Raw genomic sequence first — 20,000 nt, 5'->3', positions numbered from 1 at the left:
AGGCCACGGCCACGGCTCGGCTTTGAGGCAGCCACTGAGGCCACAGCCACGGCTCAGCTCTGAGCCAGCCACTGAGGCCACGGCCACGGCTCGGCTCTGAGCCAGCCACTGAGGCCACGGCCACGGCTCAGCTCTGAGCCAGCCACAGAGGCCACGGCCACGGCTCGGCTTTGAGGCAGCCACTGAGACCACAGCCACGGCCACAGCTCTGAACCAGCCATTAAAGCCAGGACCACGGCTTGATTCTGAACCAGCCACGGAGGCCACGGCCACGGCTCGGCTCTGAACCAGTCATTAAAGCCAGGACAACCATGGCTCGGCTCTGAGCCAGCCATGGAGGCCACTGAGGCCACGGCCATGGTCACGGCTCTGAACCAGCCACTGAGGCCACGGCCACGAATCTGCTCTGAGCCAGCCATAGAGGCCATGGCCACGGCTCGGCTCTGAACGAGTCTTTAAGGCCGTGGCCACAGCTGGGCTCTGAACCAGCCATTAAAGCCAGGACCACGGCTCGGCTCTGAACCAGCCACAGAGGCCACGGCCACGGCTCGGCTCTGAACCAGCCACTGAGTCCACGGCCACGGCTCTGAGCCAGCCACAGAGGCCACGGCCAGGGCTCAGCTCGGCTCTAAACCAGCCACTGAGGCCACGGCCACGGCTCGGCTCTGAGCCAGCCACTGAGGCCACAGAGGCCACGGCTCGGCTCAGCCAGCCACGGAGGGCACAGAGGCCACGGCTCGGCTCTGAGCCAGCCACGGAGGGCACAGAGGCCACGGCTCGGCTCTGAGCCAGCCACTGAGGCCACGGCCACGGCTCTGAGCCAGCCACGGAGGCCACAGCCACGGCTCGGCTCTGAGCCAGCCACAGAGGCCACGGCCACGGCTCTGAACCAGCCACTGAGGCCACGGCCACGGCTCTGAACCAGCCACTGAGTCCACGGCCACGGCTCGGCTCTAAACCAGCCACTGAGGCCACGGCCACGGCTCTAAACCAGCCACGGAGGCCACGGCCACGGCTCGGCTCTAAACCAGCCACTGAGACCACGGCCACGGCTCGGCTCTGAACCAGCCACTGAGGCCACGGCCACGGCTCGGCTCTAAACCAGCCACTGAGGCCACGGCCACGGCTCGGCTCTAAACCAGCCACTGAGGCCACGGCCACGGCTCGGCTCTAAACCAGCCACGGAGGCCACGGCCACGGCTCGGCTCTAAACCAGCCACTGAGGCCACGGCCACGGCTCGGCTCTGAACCAGCCACGGAGGCCACGGCCACGGCTCTGAGCCAGTCATTAAGGCCGTGGCCAAACACCCAGGCGCCCCCTCCCTCCGACCCCCCCAGCCCCGCCCCGTCCCCGAGGCTCCCCGGGAGACCCCACCCCACCCCGGATCTCGGCCCTCGCCCCCACCCCCGGGGGTCCCGGCCCTCGCCCCTCCCCCCCCGGCTGTCTGAGTCTTGGACTTCTCTAAGATGCCGCCGGGAATGGAACTCGGGTCCTCCGGGGACCCCCTCGCCCTCCCCCAGGAAGGAGCCGCCTCCGGCTTTGGTGTCTCTGCTCCGGGGCCGCCGCCGCCTCCTCCTCCTCCTCCTCCTCCTCCTCCTCCTCCTCCTCCTCCGCTGGTGGCTTCTCTGGCCTTCGCCCCTCTGTCCCCCCCCCGTGTCCCCCCCACTGCCCCTCCCCCGCTTGTAGAGATCAGCCCAGCGCGGTAGTGACGTTGTCTCCTGTCTGTGTCTCTCTCTCTCTCCCCCATCTCCTGTCCTCCCTCCCCCTCCTCCCCCGCCCCCCACCCCCGCCTTCTGCTCTGCCTCCTCCTCCCCCTCCTCCCCCTCCTCCTCCTTCTCCTCCCCCTCCTCTTCCTCCTCCTCTTCCTTCTCCTCCTCCTTCCCCTCCTCCCCCTCCTCCCCCTCCTCCTCCCCCTCCCCCCTCGCCTCGCCTGATTGACAGGAGAGCGCGGCCCTGGCCGATAGGTTAATCCAGGTAATGTAGCTCTTGCTCCCCTCTGCCCCTGCCCTGTCCTCGTCCTCCCCGTCCTCCCGGTCCTCCCCCACCATCCTCCGGGGGCCACGGGAGGCCACGGGGGGCCACGAGAGCGGGGGAGCAGTCCTGGCAGGCTGCATGGAGGAGGCGGCATGGGAGGGAGCACCGAAGGCCTTGCTGCCCGTCCCCCTCCTCCCCCTCCTCCTCCTCCCCCGAGGTCCCAGTGGTCCCGGCCCCCAACCACCCCCACCGCCCTCTGCTTCTCCCCCTTTCCCCGTCATCTCCTCCATCCCCCTCCTCCTCCTCCTCCTCTCACCTCCACTCGCTTGCTCTCCTGCTCGCTCTCATCCTCGCTCTCATCCTCCAATGCACGGTGGCTCCTCTGGGTCTGGGGTGGGGGAGGGGGTGCCCAGCCGCGGGGGAGGGAGGATGGTGGGAGGGCACCCTGGGGGGAGCACCAAAGGCCTCCTCCCCCTCCTCCCCCTCCTCCCCCTCCTCCTCCTTCTCCTCCTCCTTCTCCTCCTCTTTCTCCTCCTTCTCCTCCTCCTCCTTCTCCTCCTCCTCCTCCTCCTCCTCCTCCTCCTCCTTCTCCTCCTCCTTCTCCTCCTCTTTCTCCTCCTTCTCCTCCTCCTCCTTCTCCTCCTCCTCCTCCTCCTCCTTCTCCTCCTTTTCCTCCTCCTCCCCCTCCTCCTCCCCCTCCTCCTCCTCCTCCTCCTCCTCCTTCTCCTCCTCTTTCTCCTCCTTCTCCTCCTCCTCCTCCTCTTCCTCCTCCTCCTCCTTCTCCCCCTCCTCCTCTTTCTCCTTCTTCTCCTCCTCCTCCCCCTCCTCCTCCTCCTCCTCCTCCTCCTTCTCCTCCTCTTTCTCCTCCTTCTCCTCCTCCTCCTCCTCTTCCTCCTCCTCCTCCTTCTCCCCCTCCTCCTCTTTCTCCTTCTCCTCCTTCTCCTCCTCCTCCTCCTCCCCCTCCTCCTCCTCCTCCTCCTCTTCCTCCTCCTTCTCCTCCTTCTCCTCCTCCTCCTCCTCTTCCTCCTCCTCCTCCTCCTTCTCCTCCTCCTCCTCCTCTTCCTCCTCCTCCTTCTCCTCCCCCTCCTCCTCCTCCTTCCCCTCCTCCTCCTCCTCCTTCTCCTCCTCCTTCTCCTCCTCCTTCCCCTCCTCCTTCCCCTCCTCCTCCTCCTCCTTCTCCTCCTCCTTCTCCTCCTCCTTCCCCTCCTCCTTCTCCTCCTCCTCCTCCTTCTCCTCCTCCTCCTCCTCCTCCCCTCCTCCTCTTTCTCCTCCTTCTCCTCCTCCTCCTCTTCCTCCTCCTCCTCCTCCTTCTCCTCCTCCTCCTCTTCCTCCTCCTCCTCCTTCTCCTCCTCCTCCTCCTCCTCTTCCTCCTCCTCCTCCTCCTTCTCCTCCTCCTCCTCTTCCTCCTCCTCCTCCTTCTCCTCCTCCTCCTCCTCCTCCTCCTCCTCCTCCTCCTTCTCCTCCTCCTCCTCCTCCTCTTCCTCCTCCTCCTTCCCCTCCTCCTTCTCCTCCTCCTCCTCCTCCTTCTCCTCCTCCTTCTCCTCCTCCTCCTCCTCCTCCTCCCCCTGCTCCCCCTCCTCCCCGAGGCCGGGCGGGGGGTCCCGGGGTCCCCGTGGTCACGGTGCTCCCGCCCCCCGCTCCCCGTGCTCCCAGGGCCAGGTGACGCGCGCGCAGGAGGCGGAGGAGAACTACGCCATCAAGCGGGAGTTGGCGGTGGTCAGACAGCGCTGCAGCCTCACGGCGGAGGACCTGCAGCGGGCGGAGAGCACCATCCGCGAGCTGCGGGGGCAGCGGGTGAGGGGGAGCACGGGGAGCGGGGAGGACGGGGAGCACCATCCGCGAGCTGCGGGGGCAGCGGGTGAGGGGGAGCACGGGGAGCGGGGAGGACGGGGAGCACCATCCGGGAGCTGGGGGGCAGCGGGTGAGGGGGGACAGGGAGGACGGGGAGGACCTGTAGCGGGCAGGGAGCACCATCCGGGAGCTGCGGGTGAGGGGGGACGGGGAGGACGGGGAGCGAGGGGTGGGGGGAGAACGGGGAGCGCAGCTCAGGCCCCGCCCGCCCCCGCGGGGGCCACGCCCCGGCCTCTGGCCCCGCCCCGACCTCTGGGCCCCGCCCTGACCCCGCCTCCAGCCATGGCCCCGCCCCAGTCTCTGGCCCCGCCCCTGACTCCGCCCCCTGATCGCGGCCTCTGGCCCCGCCCCTAACTCTCCCCCCCGGCCTCTGGCCCCGCCCTCGACTCCGCCCCATCCTCTGGGCCCCGCCCTTGACTCCGCCTCTGCCCCTGATCCCACCCACGGCCTCTGGCCCCGCCCCTGACTCCGCTGGGCCCCGCCCTTGACTCCGCCTCTGCCCCTGTTCCCGCCCCCGGCCTCTGGCCCCGCCCCTGACCCCGCCCCGGCCGGCCCCGCCCCCAGGAGAACCAGCGGCTGACGGAGGACTTCGTGTCCCAGCTGGAGACGGAGCTGGAGCAGTCGCGGCTGCGCGAGGCCGAGACCCTGGGCGCCCTGAGGGCCCTGCAGGACAAGGTGAGCACGGGGAGCGGGGAGCACGGGGAGCGGGGAGACCCTGGGCGCCCTGAGGGCCCTGCAGGACAAGGTGAGCACGGAGAGCGGGGAGCACGGGGAGGCCCTGGGCGCCCTGAGGGCCCTGCAGGACAAGGTGAACACGGGGAGCGGGGAGCACGGGGAGCGGGGAGACCCTGGGCGCCCTGAGGGCCCTGCAGGACAAGGTGAGCACGGAGAGCGGGGAGCACGGGGAGACCCTGGGCGCCCTGAGGGCCCTGCAGGACAAGGTGAGCACGGGGAGCGGGGAGCACAGGGAGCGGGGAGACCCTGGGCGCCCTGAGGGCCCTGCAGGACAAGGTGAGCACGGGGAGCGGGGAGCACAGGGAGCGGGGAGCACAGGGAGCGGGGAGCACAGGGAGCGGGGAGCACGGGGAGGCCCTGGGCGCCCTGAGGGCCCTGCAGGACAAGGTGAGCACGGGGAGCGGGGAGCACGGGGAGGCCCTGGGCGTCCTGAGGGCCCTGCAGGACAAGGTGCTGGGCCTGGAGCAGGTGAGGTCGGCGGGGAGGACGGGGATGAGGACAGGGAGGACCCTGGGAGGGGGTGACAGCCCCCATCCCCTCCTCCCCCCGACCCCCGCAGAGGAGCACCTCGCTGCCCGAGGAGGACAACGTGGCGCTGCTGCAGGAGGAGCTCAAGGCGCTGAGGGTGCGCGAGGGCGAGGCCGCGGCCTCCGCGCGGGAGCTGAAGCAGCAGCTGGAGGAGCTGACGGACGCCTGGCAGGTGGGGGAGGGGCGGGGGACACGGGGGACAGGTGTGGACAGGTGTGGGGAGGTGTGGACAGGTGGGGAGGCGGGGACAGGTGTGGGGAGGTGGGGACAGGTGTGGGGAGGCGGGGACAGGTGTGGGGAGGTGGGGACAGGTGTGGGGAGGTGGGGACACGTGTGGACAGGTGTGGGGAGGCGGGGACAGGTGTGGGGAGGTGGGTACAGGTGTGGGGAGGCGGGGACAGGTGTGGGGAGGTGGGGACAGGTGTGGACAGGTGTGGACAGGTGGGGACAGGTGTGGGGACAGGTGTGGACAGGTGTGGACAGGTGTGGGGAGGTGGGGACAGGTGTGGACAGGTGTGGAGACAAGTGGGGACAGGTGTGGACAGGTGTGGGGAGGTGGGGACAGGTGGGGACAGGTGGAGACAGGTGTGGGGGGTGTGGACAGGTATGGACAGGTGTGGACAGGTGTGGGGACAGGTGTGGACAGGTGTGGGGAGGCGGGGACAGGTGTGGGGAGGTGGGGACAGGTGTGGGGAGGTGGGGACACGTGTGGACAGGTGTGGGGAGGCGGGGACAGGTGTGGGGAGGCGGGTACAGGTGTGGGGAGGCGGGGACAGGTGTGGGGAGGTGGGTACAGGTGTGGGGAGGCGGGGACAGGTGTGGGGAGGTGGGGACAGGTGGGGACAGGTGTGGGGACAGGTGTGGACAGGTGTGGACAGGTGTGGACAGGTGTGGGGACGTGGGGACAGGTGTGGACAGGTGTGGAGACAAGTGGGGACAGGTGTGGACAGGTGTGGGGAGGTGGGGACAGGTGGAGACAGGTGTGGGGGGTGTGGACAGGTATGGACAGGTGTGGACAGGTGTGGAGACAAGTGGGGACAGGTGTGGACAGGTGTGGGGAGGTGGGGACAGGTGTGGATAGGTGGAGACAGGTGTGGGGGGTGTGGACAGGTGTGGACAGGTGTGGGGAGGTGGGGACAGGTGGGGACAGGTGTGGGGAGGCGGGGACAGGTGTGGGGAGGTGGGGACAGGTGTGGGGAGGCTGGGACAGGTGGGGACAGGTGTGGGGAGGCGGGGACAGGTGTGGACAGGTGTGGGGTGAGGAGGCAGGGACAGGTGTGGGAAGGCAGGAGGACAATTGGGGGGCGAGGACAGGTGGGGGGCGGGGACAGGGGGGTCCCAGGCCCCTGACACCCAACTCCTTCCCCAGCCTGTCCTCCGCCCCCCACCTGCATCCTACATTATTCTGCGTGATGCATCATTTTGCAGGATGCATCATTTTGCAGGGTGCAGTCTGCATTATTCTGCATTTTCTGCTCGGTGCATTTTGCAGGGTGCAGTCTGCATTATTGTGCATTCTATGCGTGGTGCATTTTGCAGGATGCATCGTTCCGCAGGGTGCATTCTGCATTATTCTGCATTTTCTGCTCGGTGCATTTTGCAGGATGCATCGTTCCGCAGGGTGCATTCTGCATTATTCTGCATTCTATGCGCGGTGCATTTTGCAGGGTGCATTCTGCATTATTCTGCATTCTATGCGCAGTGCATTTTGCAGGATGCATCGTTCCGCGGGGTGCATTCTGCATTATTCTGCATTTTCTGCTCGGTGCATTTTGCAGGATGCATCGTTCCGCAGGGTGCATTCTGCATTATTCTGCATTCTATGCGCGGTGCATTTTGCAGGGTGCATTCTGCATTATTCTGCATTCTATGCTCGGTGCATTTTGCAGGATGCATCGTTCCGCAGGGTGCATTCTGCATTATTCTGCATTTTCTGCTCGGTGCATTTTGCAGGATGCATCGTTCCGCAGGGTGCATTCTGCATTATTCTGCATTTTCTGCTCGGTGCATTTTGCAGGGTGCATTCTGCATTATTCTGCATTCTATGCGCGGTGCATTTTGCAGGATGCATCGTTCCGCGGGGTGCATTCTGCATTATTCTGCATTTTCTGCTCGGTGCATTTTGCAGAATGCATCATTTTGCAGGGTGCATTCTGCATTATTCTGCATTCTATGCGCGGTGCATTTTGCAGGATGCATCATTTTGCAGGGTGCATTCTGCATTATTCTGCATTCTATGCGCGGTGCATTTTGCAGGGTGCATCATTTTGCAGGGTGCATTCTGCATTATTCTGCATTCTATGCGCGGTGCATTTTGCAGGATGCATCGTTCCGCGGGGTGCATTCTGCATTATTCTGCATTTTCTGCTCGGTGCATTCTGCATTATTCTGCATTCTATGCGCGGTGCATTTTGCAGGATGCATCGTTCCACAGGATGCATTCTGCATTATTCTGCATTCTATGCGCGGTGCATTTTGCAGGGTGCATTCTGCATTATTCTGCATTCTATGCTCGGTGCATTTTGCAGGATGCATCGTTCCGCAGGGTGCATTTTGCCGGATGCATGCTGCATTTTCTGCTCGGTGCATTTTGCAGGATGCACATCGGACACTCTCCTGCAGGCTGGGGGGACACGGGGCCCCCTCCCTGACGCCCCCTCCCTCCCCCCCGCAGGCGCACGTGTCCCGCGGCGGCGGGGGGCGGCGGCGGGAGTCCCCCCGGAGGGCGGCGGGCGGCGGCGGCGGGCTGCAGGAGGAGCTGCTGGCGGCGCGGCTGCGCGAGGCCCGGGCGCTGGCGGACGGGCGCGAGTGGCGGCGGCGCGCGGCCGAGCTGGAGGCGCAGGACGGCGTGCGGCGGGGCCTGCTGAGCCGCGCCGAGGCCGAGCGCGCCGCCCTGCAGGAGCGGCTGCACTACCTGGCGGCGCAGAACAAGGGGCTGCAGACGCAGCTCGGCGAGAGCCGCCGCCGCCAGGCCGAGGCCGAGTGCAAGGTGCGGGGGGGGGGCGGGGGGAGGGGGCTGGAGGGGGCAGGGAGGGGGCAGGGAGGGTGCAGAGGGGACAGGGAGGGGACAGGAGGGGGCAGGAGAGAGCAGGAGGGGGCAGGAGGGGGCAGAAGGGGACGAGAGCCATGCACAGCCCGGATTGCAGGGCAGGGAGGGGGCAGAGGGGACAGGGAGGGGGCAGGAGGGAGCAGGAGGGGGCAGGAGGGGACAGGAGGGGGCAGAAGGGGACGAGAGCCATGCACAGCCCGGATTGCAGGGCAGGGAGGGGGCAGGAGGGGGCAGAGGGGACAGGGAGGGGGCAGAGGGGACAGGAGGGGGCAGGAGGGAGCAGGAGGGGGCAGGAGGGGGCAGAAGGGGACGAGAGCCATGCACAGCCCGGATTGCAGGGCAGGGAGGGGGCAGAGGGGACAGGGAGGGGGCAGAGGGGACAGGAGAGGAAAGGAGGGGGCAGGTGGGGACAGAAGGGGGCAGGAGGGGGCAGGAGGGGACAAGAGCCATGCACAGCCCGGATTGCACAGCCAGGAGGGGGCAGGAGGGGCGAGGAGGGGGCAGGTGGGGACAGGGAGGGGGCAGGAGGGGGGCAGGAGGGGCGGGGAGGGGGCAGGGAGGGGGCAGGAGGGGACAGGAGGAGCAGGAGGGGCCAGGAGGGGGCAGGGAGGGGACAGGGAGGGGGCAGGAGGGGCGGGGAGGGGGCAGGTGGGGACAGGGAGGGGGCAGGAGGGGGGCGGGGAGGGGGCAGGAGGGGGCAGGTGGGGACAGGGAGGGGGCAGGAGGGGGCAGGGAGGGGGCAGAGGGGACAGGGGAGGGGGCAGGAGGGGACAAGGAGGGGGCAGGGAGGGGCAGGAGGGGGCAGGGAGGGCAGGGAGGCCAGACAGCCAGGCCCCGCCCACAGATAGCCAGGGCGGCCAGGCCCCGCCCACAGACAGCCAGGCCCCGCCCTCTCCCGACCGCCATTTCTCCCTGGCCCCGCCCCTTCTGTCCGGGCCCGCCCCTGCCTGACCGCCATTTCTCTTCCCCCGCCCCGCCCTCTCTCTGCCCGGCCCCGCCCCTGCCTGACCGCCATTTCTCTTCCCCCGGCCCCGCCCTCTCTGCCCGGGCCCGCCCCCTCCCTCCCGCAGAGCAAGGAGGAGGTGATGGCCGTGCGCCTGCGCGAGGCGGACAGCATGGCGGCCGTGGCCGAGCTGCGCCAGCGCGTCGCCGAGCTGGAGATCCAGGTGAGCCGCCCGCGGGCCGGGGGAGGGGGCGGGGCGGGGCCGGCCGCGCAATGACCGTGCTCCCTCCCCGTCCTCCTCCCCTCCCCATCCTCCCCTCCTTCCTTCCTCCCCTCCCTCCTCCCCTCCTTCTCTCCCTCCTCCCGTCCTCCCCTCCCTCCTCCCCTCCTTCTCTCCCTCCCCATCCTCCCCTCCCTCCTCCCCATCCTCCCCTCCCTCCTCCCGTCCTCCCCTCCCTCCTCCTCGTCCTCCCCCTCCTCCCTCACCGTCCTCCCCATCCTCCCCTCCTTCCTCCCCTCCTTCCTTCCTTCCCTCCTTCCCTTCTTCCTTCCCTCCTTCCTTCCTTCCTTCCTCCCCTCCTTCCTTCCTTCCCTCCTTCCCTTCTTCCTTCCCTCCCTCCCTCCTTCCTTCCCTCCTTCCTTCCTTCCCTCCTTCCTTCCCTCCCTCCTTCCTTCCTTCCTTCCTTCCTTCCCTCCCTCCTTCCTTCTCTCCTTCCCTCCTTCCTTCCCTCCCTCCCTCCTTCCTTCCCTCCTTCCTTCCTTCCCTCCTTCCCTCCTTCCTTCCTTCCCTCCTTCCTTCCTTCCCTCCTTCCCTCCTTCCTTCCTTCCCTCCTTCCTTCCTTCCCTCCTTCCTTCCTTCCCTCCTTCCTTCCTTCCTTCCTTCCTTCCTCCTTCCTCCCCTCCCTCCTCCCCTCCCTCCCCGTCCTCCCCCGCAGCGGGAGGAGGGCCGCATCCAGGGTCAGCTCAACCACTCAGACTCCACCCAGTACATCCGCGAGCTCAAGGACCAGATCGAGGAGCTCAAGGCCGAGGTGGGGGCTGGAGGGGGCGGGGGAGGGGGAGGGAGGGGAATGGGGGGAAGGGGAGAATGGGGGAGGGGGAGGGAGGGGAGGACGGAGAGGAGAGGGCGCCAGACCTGATGCCTCTCCGCTCCTCTTCTCTCTCCTCCTCCTCCTCCCCTTCCCCTACCCCATCTCTCTTCCCCCTCTTCTCCCCCTCCCCACACCCTTCTCTTTCTCCCCTCCTCCTCCTCCCCTCTCCTCTCCCTCCCCTCCCACCCTCCCCTCCCCTCCCCCTCTCCCCCCTCCTTCCCTCTTCCCTCCCTCTCTCCTCTCTCCTTTCTCCTCTCCCTTCCCTTCTTCTCCCTCCCCTCCCCTCCCTCCCCTCCACCTCTCCCTCTCCCCTTCCTCCCCTCACCTCCCCTCCACCTCTCCCCCCTCCTTCCCCCTTCCCTCCCTCTCTCCCTCTCACCTTTCTCCCCTCCCCTCTTCTCCCTCCCCTCCCCTCCCTCCCCTCCCCCTCTCCCCCTCCTTCCCCTTCCTTCCCTCTCTCCCTCTCACCTTTCTCCCCTCCCCTCTTCTCCCTCCCCTCGCCCCCCTCCCCTCCACCTTTCCCCCCTCCTTCCCCTTCCCTCCCTCTCTCCCTCTCACCTTTCTCCCCTCCCTCCCCTCCCCTCCCTCCCCTCCACCTTTCCCCCCTCCTTCCCCTTCCCTCCCTCTCTCTCTCTCCCCTTCCTCCCCTCCCCTCCCCTCCCTCCCTCCCTCCCCTCCACCTTTCCCCCCTCCTTCCCCTTCCCTCCCTCTCTCCCTCTCCCCTTCCTCCCCTCCCCTCCCCTCCCTCCCTCCCTCCCCTCCACCTTTCCCCCCTCCTTCCCCTTCCCTCCCTCTCTCCCTCTCTTCTTCCTCCCCTCCCCTCCCCTCCCTCCCCTCCCATCTCTCCCCTCCCCCTCTCCCCCCTCCTTCCCCCTTCCCTCCCTCTCTCCCTCTCCACCTTTCTCCCCTCCCCTTTCTCCCCTCCCCCTCTCCCCCCTCCCCTCCACCTCTCCCCCTCCCCTCCACCTCTCCCCCCTCCTTCCCCTTCCCTCCCTCTCCCTCTCCTCTTCCTCCCCTCCCCTCCCTCCCCTCCCCCTCTCCCCCTCCTTCCCCCTTCCCTCCCTCTCTCCCTCTCGCCTTTCTCCCCTCCCCTCTTCTCCCTCCCCTCGCCCCCTCCCCTCCCTCCCCTCTACCTTCCCCCCTCCTTCCCCTTCCCTCCCTCTCTCCTCTCCCCTTTCTTCCCTCCCCTCCCTTCTTCTCCCTCCCCTCCCCCTCTCCCCCCTCCTTCCCTTTCCCTCCCTCTCTCCCTCTCTTCTTCCTCCCCTCCCCTCCCCTCCCTCCCCTCCCCTCTCCCCCTCCTTCCCCCTTCCCTCCCTCTCTCCCTCTCTTTTTCCTCCCCTCCCTCCCCTCCCCTCCCTCCCCCTCTCCCCTCCTCCCCTCTCCTCCCTCCCCCCTTCCCTCCCTCTCTCCCTCTCCCCTTCCTCCCCTCCCCTCCCTTCTCCTCCCTCCCCCTCCCTGCCCTCCCCTCCCTCCCCCTCTCCCCTCTCCCCTCCCCCTCCCCCTTCCCTCCCTCTCTCCCTCTCCCCTTCCTCCCCTCCCTCCCTTCTCCTCCCTCCCCCTCCCTGCCCTCCCCTCCCCTCCCCCCTCCCCCTCCCCCAGCTGCGGCTGCTGAAGCGGCCTCCGCCCTTCGAGGCGGCGCTGGCGCTGGACGGGCTGAGCCTGGCGCGGCAGCTGGAGGAGGACTCGCTGCCGTCGTCGGAGGACGAGGAGGAGCCGCCGGGGGCGGGCGGGGCCGGGGGCGGGGGCGGGGGGGGCCCGAGCCGCTCTTCCCGCTGCCCCCGCGGGACGCGCGCTTCCTCCGCGGCCTGGAGCCGCCCCGGGACAGCGACGGCAGCTCCGACAGCGACGCCGACCCCGCCGGCCGCGCCCTTCGCCCGCGGGGGCCTGGACCACTGAGGCGGGGGGGGGGACCCCATCCGGGGCCTGGACCACTGAGGCGGGGGGGGACCCCCATCCGGGCCTGGACCACTGAGGCGGGGAGGGGGACCCCCATCCGGGGCCTGGACCACTGAGGCCTCCATCCGGGGCCTGGACCAGAGGCCTCCATCCGGGGACCCTGCATCCTGACCTCCATCCGGGCCTGGACCACTGAGGCCTCCATCCGGGGACCCTCCATCCGGGGACCCTCCATCCGGGGCCTGGACCACTGAGGCCTCCATCCGGGGCCTGGACCACTGAGGCCTCCATCCGGGGACCCTCCATCCGGGGACCCTCCATCCGGGCCTGGACCACTGAGGCCTCCATCCTGACCTCCATCCGGGGACCCTGCATCCTGACCTCCATCCGGGCCTCCATCCGGGCCTGGACCACTGAGGCCGGGGAAGGACCCTGCATCCTGACCTCCATCCGGGCATGGACCACTGAGGCCTCCATCAAGGGACGCTGCATCCTGACCTCCATCCGGGGCCTGGACCACTGAGGCCTCCATCAGGGGACGCTGCATCCTGACCTCCATCCTGAGCCCCAGGATGCCCCGCCCATGGCCGGGGTCCCCCCTCGGCCCCCCGCCGCGGGCCCTGCCCGCCCCCCAGAGTCGAGATTGGTGCCAAAGGCCGTCGCCGCCCCCCTCCCCGGGCCCCCCCATCGTGAGCCCCCCACCTCCGGGGTCCCCCACCTCCGGGGTCCCCGGAGTCCCCCCACCTCCGGGGTCCCCCCATCCCTCGCCCCCACCTCCAGGGCCCCCCCACCTCCGGGGTCCCCCATCCCGAGCCCCACCACCCCCGGGGGCCCCCACCTCTGGGGCCCCCCACCCCCGGGGTCCCCCATCCCGAGCCCCACCACCCCCGGGGTCCCCCCCTTCCGGGGTCCCCCACCTCCGGGGTCCCCCATCCCGAGCCCCACCACCCCCGGGGTCCCCCCTTCCGGGGTCCCCCACCTCCGGGGTCCCCCATCCCGAGCCCCACCACCCCCGGGGTCCCCCCTTCCGGGGTCCCCCACCTCCGGGGTCCCCCCACCTCGAGCCCCCCACCTCTGGGGTCCCCCCACCTCCGGGGTCCCCCACCTCGAGCCCCCCACCCCCGGGGTCCCCCCTTCCGGGGTCCCCCCATCCCTCGCCCCCCACCTCCGGGGTTCCCCCACCTCCCGGGTCCCCGGGGCCGAGGAGGGGTGGGTCCCCCCAGCTCAGGCTCCTCCCCCCGGGGCCCCCTCCTTCCTCCAGTGTTAGGCTGCCGGGGGGGTGGCCGGGGCCCCCAGGGTCGCCCCCGAGGGGGGACCCCCGACGCGCCCCTCCCGCGCCCCCACACTGCCCGCCCAGGCAGGGAGGACGGCCAATAAAGTGGATTTTCACCGGGCTGGCTCGGGGGCGCTGATGGGGGGGAGGACGAGGATGGGGAGGACGATGGGGGGAGGATAATGGGGGGAGGACGAGGATGGGGAGGACGAGGATGGGGGAAGGACGATTGGGGGAGGACGATGGGGAGGACGAGGATGGGGGAGGAGGATGGGGAGGAGGATGGGGGGAGGAGGTGATGCCAAGGCGGACACACCCCGGAAAGGCAGCCGGAGCCAAGTCCTGGGGGTCGGAGACAAACACACAGACACAGACACATGGACACACAGACAGACAGACACACATAGACACGGACACAGACACACACAGACATAGACACACACGGACAGACACAGAGACACAGACATTCACACACGCACACAGACACACGGACACACACAGACATACACAGACAGAGACGGACACAGACACACACGCAGACACACGGACAGACACATAGACACGGACACACACACATAGACACGGACACACACACACAGACACACACAGACAGAGACACACACAGACAGAGACACACACAGACAGAGACACACACAGAGACACACGGACACACACACAGACATACACAGACATAGACACGGACGCAGACACACGCAGACACAGACACACCAACACAGGCACACACACACACAGAGACATGGACACACACACACACACAGAGACATGGACACACAGACAGACACACACGGACACACACATAGACACGGACACACACACAGACAGACACGCAGAGACACATAGACACGGACACAGACAGAGACACCTAGACACGGACACACACAGAGACACACACACGGCCCCGGGGGCCCCCCGCCCGCGCACTTGCCCCGTGACAGAACACCCCGACGGCAGCCTGGAGGGGGGAAAAGCTTTATTGTGACCTCAGCCCGCTGAGAGCGGGTGACCCGCGCGGGGCTCGGAGCATTCTGCATTATCCTGCGTGATGCATTATCCTGCGTGATGCATTATCCTGCATGATGCATTATCCTGCATTCTTTTGCATTCTGCATTATCCTGCGTGATGCATTATCCTGCGTGATGCATTATCCTGCATTCTTTTGCATTCTGCATTATCCTCCGTGATGCATTATCCTCCGTGATTCATTATCCTGCATTCTTTTGCATTCTGCATTATCCTGCGTGATGCATTATCCTGCGTGATGCATTATCCTGCGTTCTTTTGCATTCTGCATTATCCTGCGTGATGCATTATCCTGCGTTCTTTTGCATTCTGCATCATCCTCCGTGATGCATTAACCTGCATTCTTTTGCATTCTGCATGATGCATTCTGCATTATTCGGCACAATGCATTTTGCAGGCTGCATCATTCCCCACTCTCCTGCGCGGTGCATTTTGCAGGACGCATCATTCCCCAGGGTGCATTTTGCAGGATGCATCCCACGCTCTCCTGCACGGTGCATTTTGCAGGATGCATCATTTCCCCAGGGTGCAATTTCCAGGATGCATCATTTTCCAGGGTGCATTTTGCAGGCTGCATCATTCCCCACTCTCCTGCGCGGTGCATTTTGCAGGACGCATCATTCCCCAGGGTGCATTTTGCAGGATGCATCCCACGCTCTCCTGCACGGTGCATTTTGCAGGATGCATCACTCTCCAGGGTGCAATTTGGAGGCTGCATCCTTCCCCAGGGTGAATATTGCAGGATGCATCATTTTCCAGGGTGCAATTTGCAGGATGCCTCATTCCCCAGGGTGCAATTCGCAGGGTGCATCATTCCCCAGGGTGCAATTCGCAGGATGCCTCACTCCCCAGGGTGCAATTTGCAGGATGCATAATTCCCCACTCTCCTGCGTGGTACATTTTGCAGGATGCATCATTCCCCACTCTCCTGCGCGGTGCATTTTGCAGGACGCATCATTCCTCAGGGTGCAATTTGGAGGCTGCATCATTCCCCAGGGTGCAATTTGCAGGATGCATCACTCCCCAGGGTGCAATTCGCAGGATGCATCATTCCCCAGGGTGCAATTCGCAGGATGCCTCACTCCCCAGGGTGCAATTCGCAGGATGCACATCCCACACTCTCCCGCGCGGTGCATTCGGGGCGGGGCGTAGGGGGTGGAGGAGGGGGCGGGGCGGGGCGGCTCAGTGGAACGTCTCCACCTCCACCACCGTCCAGTCTCCGCGCGGGGAGGCCACGTCGTCGGGGGAGAAGCTGGTGACGGAGGTGATGCTGGCGCGGGACTCGTCCAGCGGGGACAGCAGCTCGGCCCAGCGGCCCAGCTCGGCGTCGCTGAGGGGCGCCCGGGCCCCCCGACGCCGCCCCCGCCGCCCCCCGCCGCCAGCAGCAGCTGCTGCACCACGCCGGCCCGCAGCGCGCCCAGGGGCAGCAGCTCCTCGGGCGCCTCCGCCTCGTAGATGGTGCACAGCCCGTCCGGGGGCGCGCCTGGGGGGAGGGGGGCAGGGGGAGCACGGTGAGCGCGCGGGGGGACGCGCGGCGGCGGCGGGACTCGAACCCGAGGCCCTGGGAGACGCTCGGAGGGAAACCCCGCCCCCCGCGGGTGCAGGCACAGCAGAGGACATTTTCCTCGGGAGGCCCCGCCCCTCCTCAGGCCCCGCCCTCTCAGGAAACCCCGCCCACCACGGCTGCACGCACATTGGAGGACATTTTCCGCGGGAAGCCCCGCCCCCCACTCACTCGCGCTTGTGCGCACAGCAGAGGACATTTTCCTTCAGGAAGCCCCGCCCCCTCCTCAGACGGCCCCGCCCCCCGCTCGCCCGAGCTTGTGCGCACAGCGGAGGACATTTTCCTTCAGGAAGCCCCGCCCCCTCGGGAAGCTCCGCCCCCCGCTCACCCGCCCAGCAGAGGACATTTTCCTCGGGAGGCCCCGCCCCCTCCTCCGGCCCCGCCCCCTCTCACCCGCCGCGGCGCGCACATTGGAGGACATTTTTGCCTCGGGAAGACCCGCCCCCCACGCAGGCCCCGCCCCACGCTCACCCGCCGAAGCGCGCGCAGCCGAGCCCCCGCGGCCCCAGGCGGCCGGGTGCAGCGCGGGCAGCGGCTCCTCCTCCTCTTCGTCGCCGCCGTCGTCCGCGCAGGCGCCGTCGGGGCCGCTGTCGTAGCCGCGCAGCTCCTCGGGCGTGCTGGTGGCGCTGGAGCTGTGGCCCGCCAGGTCGGGGCCGCTCAGCGTGCTGGACGGGCTGCGAGAGGGCGGCGCGGGCGGGGCGGGGGGCGGGGCCAGGCTGAGGCGGGGCGGGGCCTCCTGAGGAAAATGTCCTCCGCTCGGCGGGTGGGCGGGGGGCAGGGCCTGCGGAGGGGGCGGGGCCGGCGGGGAGGGAGGCTGCACCAATGGCGTGGGAGGAGGAGGGGGCGGGGCCTGTGCGGGGGCGTGGTTAGAAGCTCTGAACAGGCCTCTAAAATGGCGGGCGAGGTAGGGGAAGGCGGGGAATGGGCAGAGGGCGTGGTCAGAAGAGCTGGAGACGCCTCTACAGTGGAGTACAAGGCCAGGGGAGGCGGGGCCTGAGGAGGGGGCGTGGTTAGAGGCTCTGGAGACACCTCTACAATGGCGGGCGAGGTCAGGAGAGGCGGGGCCTGGGCTGAAGGCGGGGCCTGATGAGGGGGCGTGGTCAAAGGACTAGGAGAAGCTTCAACAATGGTGGGGAAAACCAGGGGAGGCGGGGCCTGGGCAGGGGGCGTGGTCAGAGGAGCTGGAGACGCCTCTAGAGTGGTGGGGAAGGCCGGAGGAGGCGAGGCTTGGTCTGTGGGCGTGGTCAGATGAGGGGGCGTGGTCAGAAGCTCTGGAGACACCTCTGCAATGGCGGGTGAGGTCTGGGGAGGCGGGGCCTGCGCATGGGGCGTGGCCTGAGGAGGGGGCGTGGTCAGAAGCTCAGACAAAGCCTCTATAGTGGCGGGGAAGGCCGAGGGAGGCGGGGCCTGAGGAGGAGGAGGAGTGGTCAGAAGCTCTGGAGACGCCTCCACAATGGCGGGCGAGGCCAGGGGAGGCGGGGCCTGAGCAGGGGGCGTATCCTGAGGAGGGGGCGTGGTCAGAAGCTCTGGAGACACCTCTAAATTGGTGGGCGAGGCCAAGGGAGGCGGGGCTTGGGCAGGGGGCGGGGCTAGAGAAGAGGGCAGGGCTACAGGAGCAAAGGGCGGGTCTGGAGAGGGAGAGGGCGGGGCTAGAGAAGAGGGCGGGGCGAGAGAGTGAGAGGGAGGGGCCAGGGGTGGAGATGCATATGAGGAGTGCGGGACCAGGGAAAGAGATGCAGATGGGGGCAGAACCAGAGGAGGAGATGCAGATGAGGGAGGCGGGGCCAGGGGTGGAGATGCAGATGAGGAGGGCGGGGCCACGGGTGGGGATGCAGATGAGGGAGGCGCTGCCAGGGTTGGAGATGCAGATGAGGAGGGCGGGGCCACGGGTGGGGATGCAGATGAGGAGGGCGGGGCCAGGGATGGAGATGCAGATGAGGAGGGCGGGTCCACGGGTGTGGATGCAGATGAGGAGGGTGCGGCCACGGGTGGGGATGCAGATGAGGAGGGCGGGGCCAGGGCTGGGGATGCAGATGAAGAGGGCGGGGCCACGGGTGGGGATGCAGATGAGGAGGGCGCGGCCAGGGATGGAGATGCAGATGAGGAGGGCGGGGCCACGGGTGGGGATGCAGATGAGGAGGGCGAGGCCAGGGCTGGGGATGCAGATGACTGGGGTGGGGCCAGGGCCGGGGATGCAGATGATGGGGGTGGGGCCAGGGGTGGAGATGCAGATGAGGAGGGCGGGGCCAGGGATGGAGATGCAGAAGAGAGGGGCGGGGCCAGGGGTGGGGATGCAGATGAGGAGGGCGGGGCCACGGGTGGGGATGCAGATGAGGAGGACGGGGCCAGGGATGGAGATGCAGATGAGGAGGGCGAGGCCAGGGGTGGAGATGCAGATGACGGGGGTGGGGCCACGGTTGGGGATGCAGATGGTGAGGGCGGGGCCAGAGCCGGGGATGCAAATGATGGGGGTGAGGCCAGGGGTGGAGATGCAGATGAGGAGGGCGGGGCCAGGGCTGGGGATGCAGAAGATTGGGGCGGGGCTAGGGCTGGGGATGCAGATGGTGGGGGCGGGGCCAGGGCCGGGGATGCAGATGGTGGGGGCGGGGCCAGGGCCGGGGATGCAGATGATGGGGGCGGGGCCAGGGGTGGGGATGCAGATGAGGAGGGCGGGGCCCCGAGAGCCCGCCCGGTGGGCGTGGCCGGCGGGGAGGGGCGTGTCCTCGGTGCGAGAAGCCGGGGGCGGGTCTGGGGATGTCGGGGGGCTGCCGGGGGGTCCTGAGCGTCGGGGTTTGGGGGTTCAGCCTCTGGGGAGCCGCTGGGCGGGTGGAGGAGGTTTGAGGGGCCCCGGGGTGGGCAGGGGAGGTTTTGGGGGCCCCGGGGGAGTTTTGGGGGGCTTTCGGGCGGGCGGAAGCACCGTGGGGGACCCTGGGGCTGTTGGGGGAGGTTTGGGGGGCCCCAGGGGAGGTTTTAGGGGCGGCCTCGGGGTCCCCGGGGTGGGCCAGGGCGGCTTGCGGGTCCCCTGGGCGAGTGGGGGAGGTTTGGGGGACCCCGGGGCTGTTGGGGGAGGTTTGGGGGCCCCAAGAGAGGTTTTGGGAGCGGCCTGGGGGTCCCCGGGGCGGTCCGGGGAGTTCTGGGGGGCCCCGGGGCGGGCCGAGGCGGTTTGGGGGTCCCCTTGGCGAGTGGGGGCGGTTTGGGGGGCCCCGGGACGGGCGGGGGCAGTTTGGGGGACCCCTCGGCGGGAGGTGGAGTTCTGGGTGGCCCCGGGGCGGGCGAGGGAGTTCTGGGGTGCCCCGGGGCGGGTGGGGGAGGATTGGGGGCCCCGGGGCGGGCGGGGGAGGTTTGGGGGCCCCGGGACGGGCCGGGGCGTTTTGGGGGGCCCCGGGACGGGCCGGGGCGTTTTGGGGGCCCCGGGATGGGCCGGGGCCGTTTGGGGGCCCCGGAACGAGCCGGGGCGGTTTGGGGGCCCCGGGACGAGCAGGGGAGGTTTGGGGTGCCCCGGGGCGGGCGGGGGCGGTTTGGGTGGCCCCGGGGCGGGCGGGGGCGGTTTGGGGAGCCCCGGGACGGGCCGGGGAGGATTGGGGGGCCCCGGGACGAGCAGGGGAGCGGGGACCGGGGCGCCCCCTGGCGGCCGGGCTGGGCTCCGGGGCGGCGTTTGGTCTCCGGGGGGCCTGGGCCGTCGGGGGCGCGGCCGGGCGCTGGGTATTGGGGTCCCCCGACGGAGCGACGGGCGCTGGCGGGGAGGGGGCTCCCGAGGCGGCCCCCAGAGCGTCTGCGGACGAGAGAAACGGGGTTCCCGGGTTGGAGACGGGGTTCCCCGGGGTGGATTCGGGGTACCCCAGGCTGCCTGTCCCCCCGGGGACTGTGGGTACCTCTGGGGCTGGAAACGGGGTACCCGGGATGGAGACGGGGTTCCTGGGATGGAGATGGGGTTCCCAGGCTGGAAACGGGGTTACCCCAGGCTGGAAATGGAGGTACCCTGGTCTCCCTGGGCCTGTGGGTACCTCTGGGGCTGGAAACGGGGTACCCGGGATGGAGACGGGGTTCCCCGGG

General features: G+C 68.5%; 2 protein-coding genes across 3 annotated transcripts in view; one reads left to right on the top strand and one right to left on the bottom strand.

The window, feature by feature from the left end:
• Positions 1 to 12,574, top strand: part of Evi5l (ecotropic viral integration site 5 like) — a 59,798-nt gene extending 47,224 nt beyond the window's left edge. Inside the window, exons 12-19 of one of the 2 annotated variants that reach the window (XM_060375877.1) lie at positions 1,943 to 1,975; positions 3,629 to 3,769; positions 4,391 to 4,501; positions 5,121 to 5,261; positions 7,764 to 8,078; positions 9,209 to 9,304; positions 10,017 to 10,112; positions 11,772 to 12,574. In XM_060375877.1, the coding sequence (XP_060231860.1) occupies positions 1,943 to 1,975; positions 3,629 to 3,769; positions 4,391 to 4,501; positions 5,121 to 5,261; positions 7,764 to 8,078; positions 9,209 to 9,304; positions 10,017 to 10,112; positions 11,772 to 12,068 (1,230 nt within the window). In that variant the 3' untranslated portion in view covers positions 12,069 to 12,574. The remainder of the gene's footprint in view (positions 1 to 1,942; positions 1,976 to 3,628; positions 3,770 to 4,390; positions 4,502 to 5,120; positions 5,262 to 7,763; positions 8,079 to 9,208; positions 9,305 to 10,016; positions 10,113 to 11,771) is intronic. The other variant, XM_060375876.1, reaches the window with a different exon arrangement.
• A 2,991-nt stretch (positions 12,575 to 15,565) lies between these two features.
• Positions 15,566 to 20,000, bottom strand: part of Prr36 (proline rich 36) — a 22,186-nt gene continuing 17,751 nt past the window's right edge. The window contains exons 6-10 of the mRNA XM_060375874.1: positions 18,865 to 19,719; positions 17,700 to 18,725; positions 16,911 to 17,596; positions 16,397 to 16,797; positions 15,566 to 15,866 (exon numbers count right to left, since the gene is read on the bottom strand). Coding sequence (XP_060231857.1) covers positions 15,566 to 15,866; positions 16,397 to 16,797; positions 16,911 to 17,596; positions 17,700 to 18,725; positions 18,865 to 19,719 — 3,269 coding nt within the window. The remainder of the gene's footprint in view (positions 15,867 to 16,396; positions 16,798 to 16,910; positions 17,597 to 17,699; positions 18,726 to 18,864; positions 19,720 to 20,000) is intronic.

The sequence above is a fragment of the Meriones unguiculatus genome, assembly GCF_030254825.1.
Source record: "Meriones unguiculatus strain TT.TT164.6M chromosome 13 unlocalized genomic scaffold, Bangor_MerUng_6.1 Chr13_unordered_Contig_2907, whole genome shotgun sequence".
Lineage (NCBI taxonomy): Eukaryota > Metazoa > Chordata > Mammalia > Rodentia > Muridae > Meriones > Meriones unguiculatus.
Note: the sequence above shows the minus strand (reverse complement) of the source record. Positions and strands in the feature narration are given on the sequence as shown.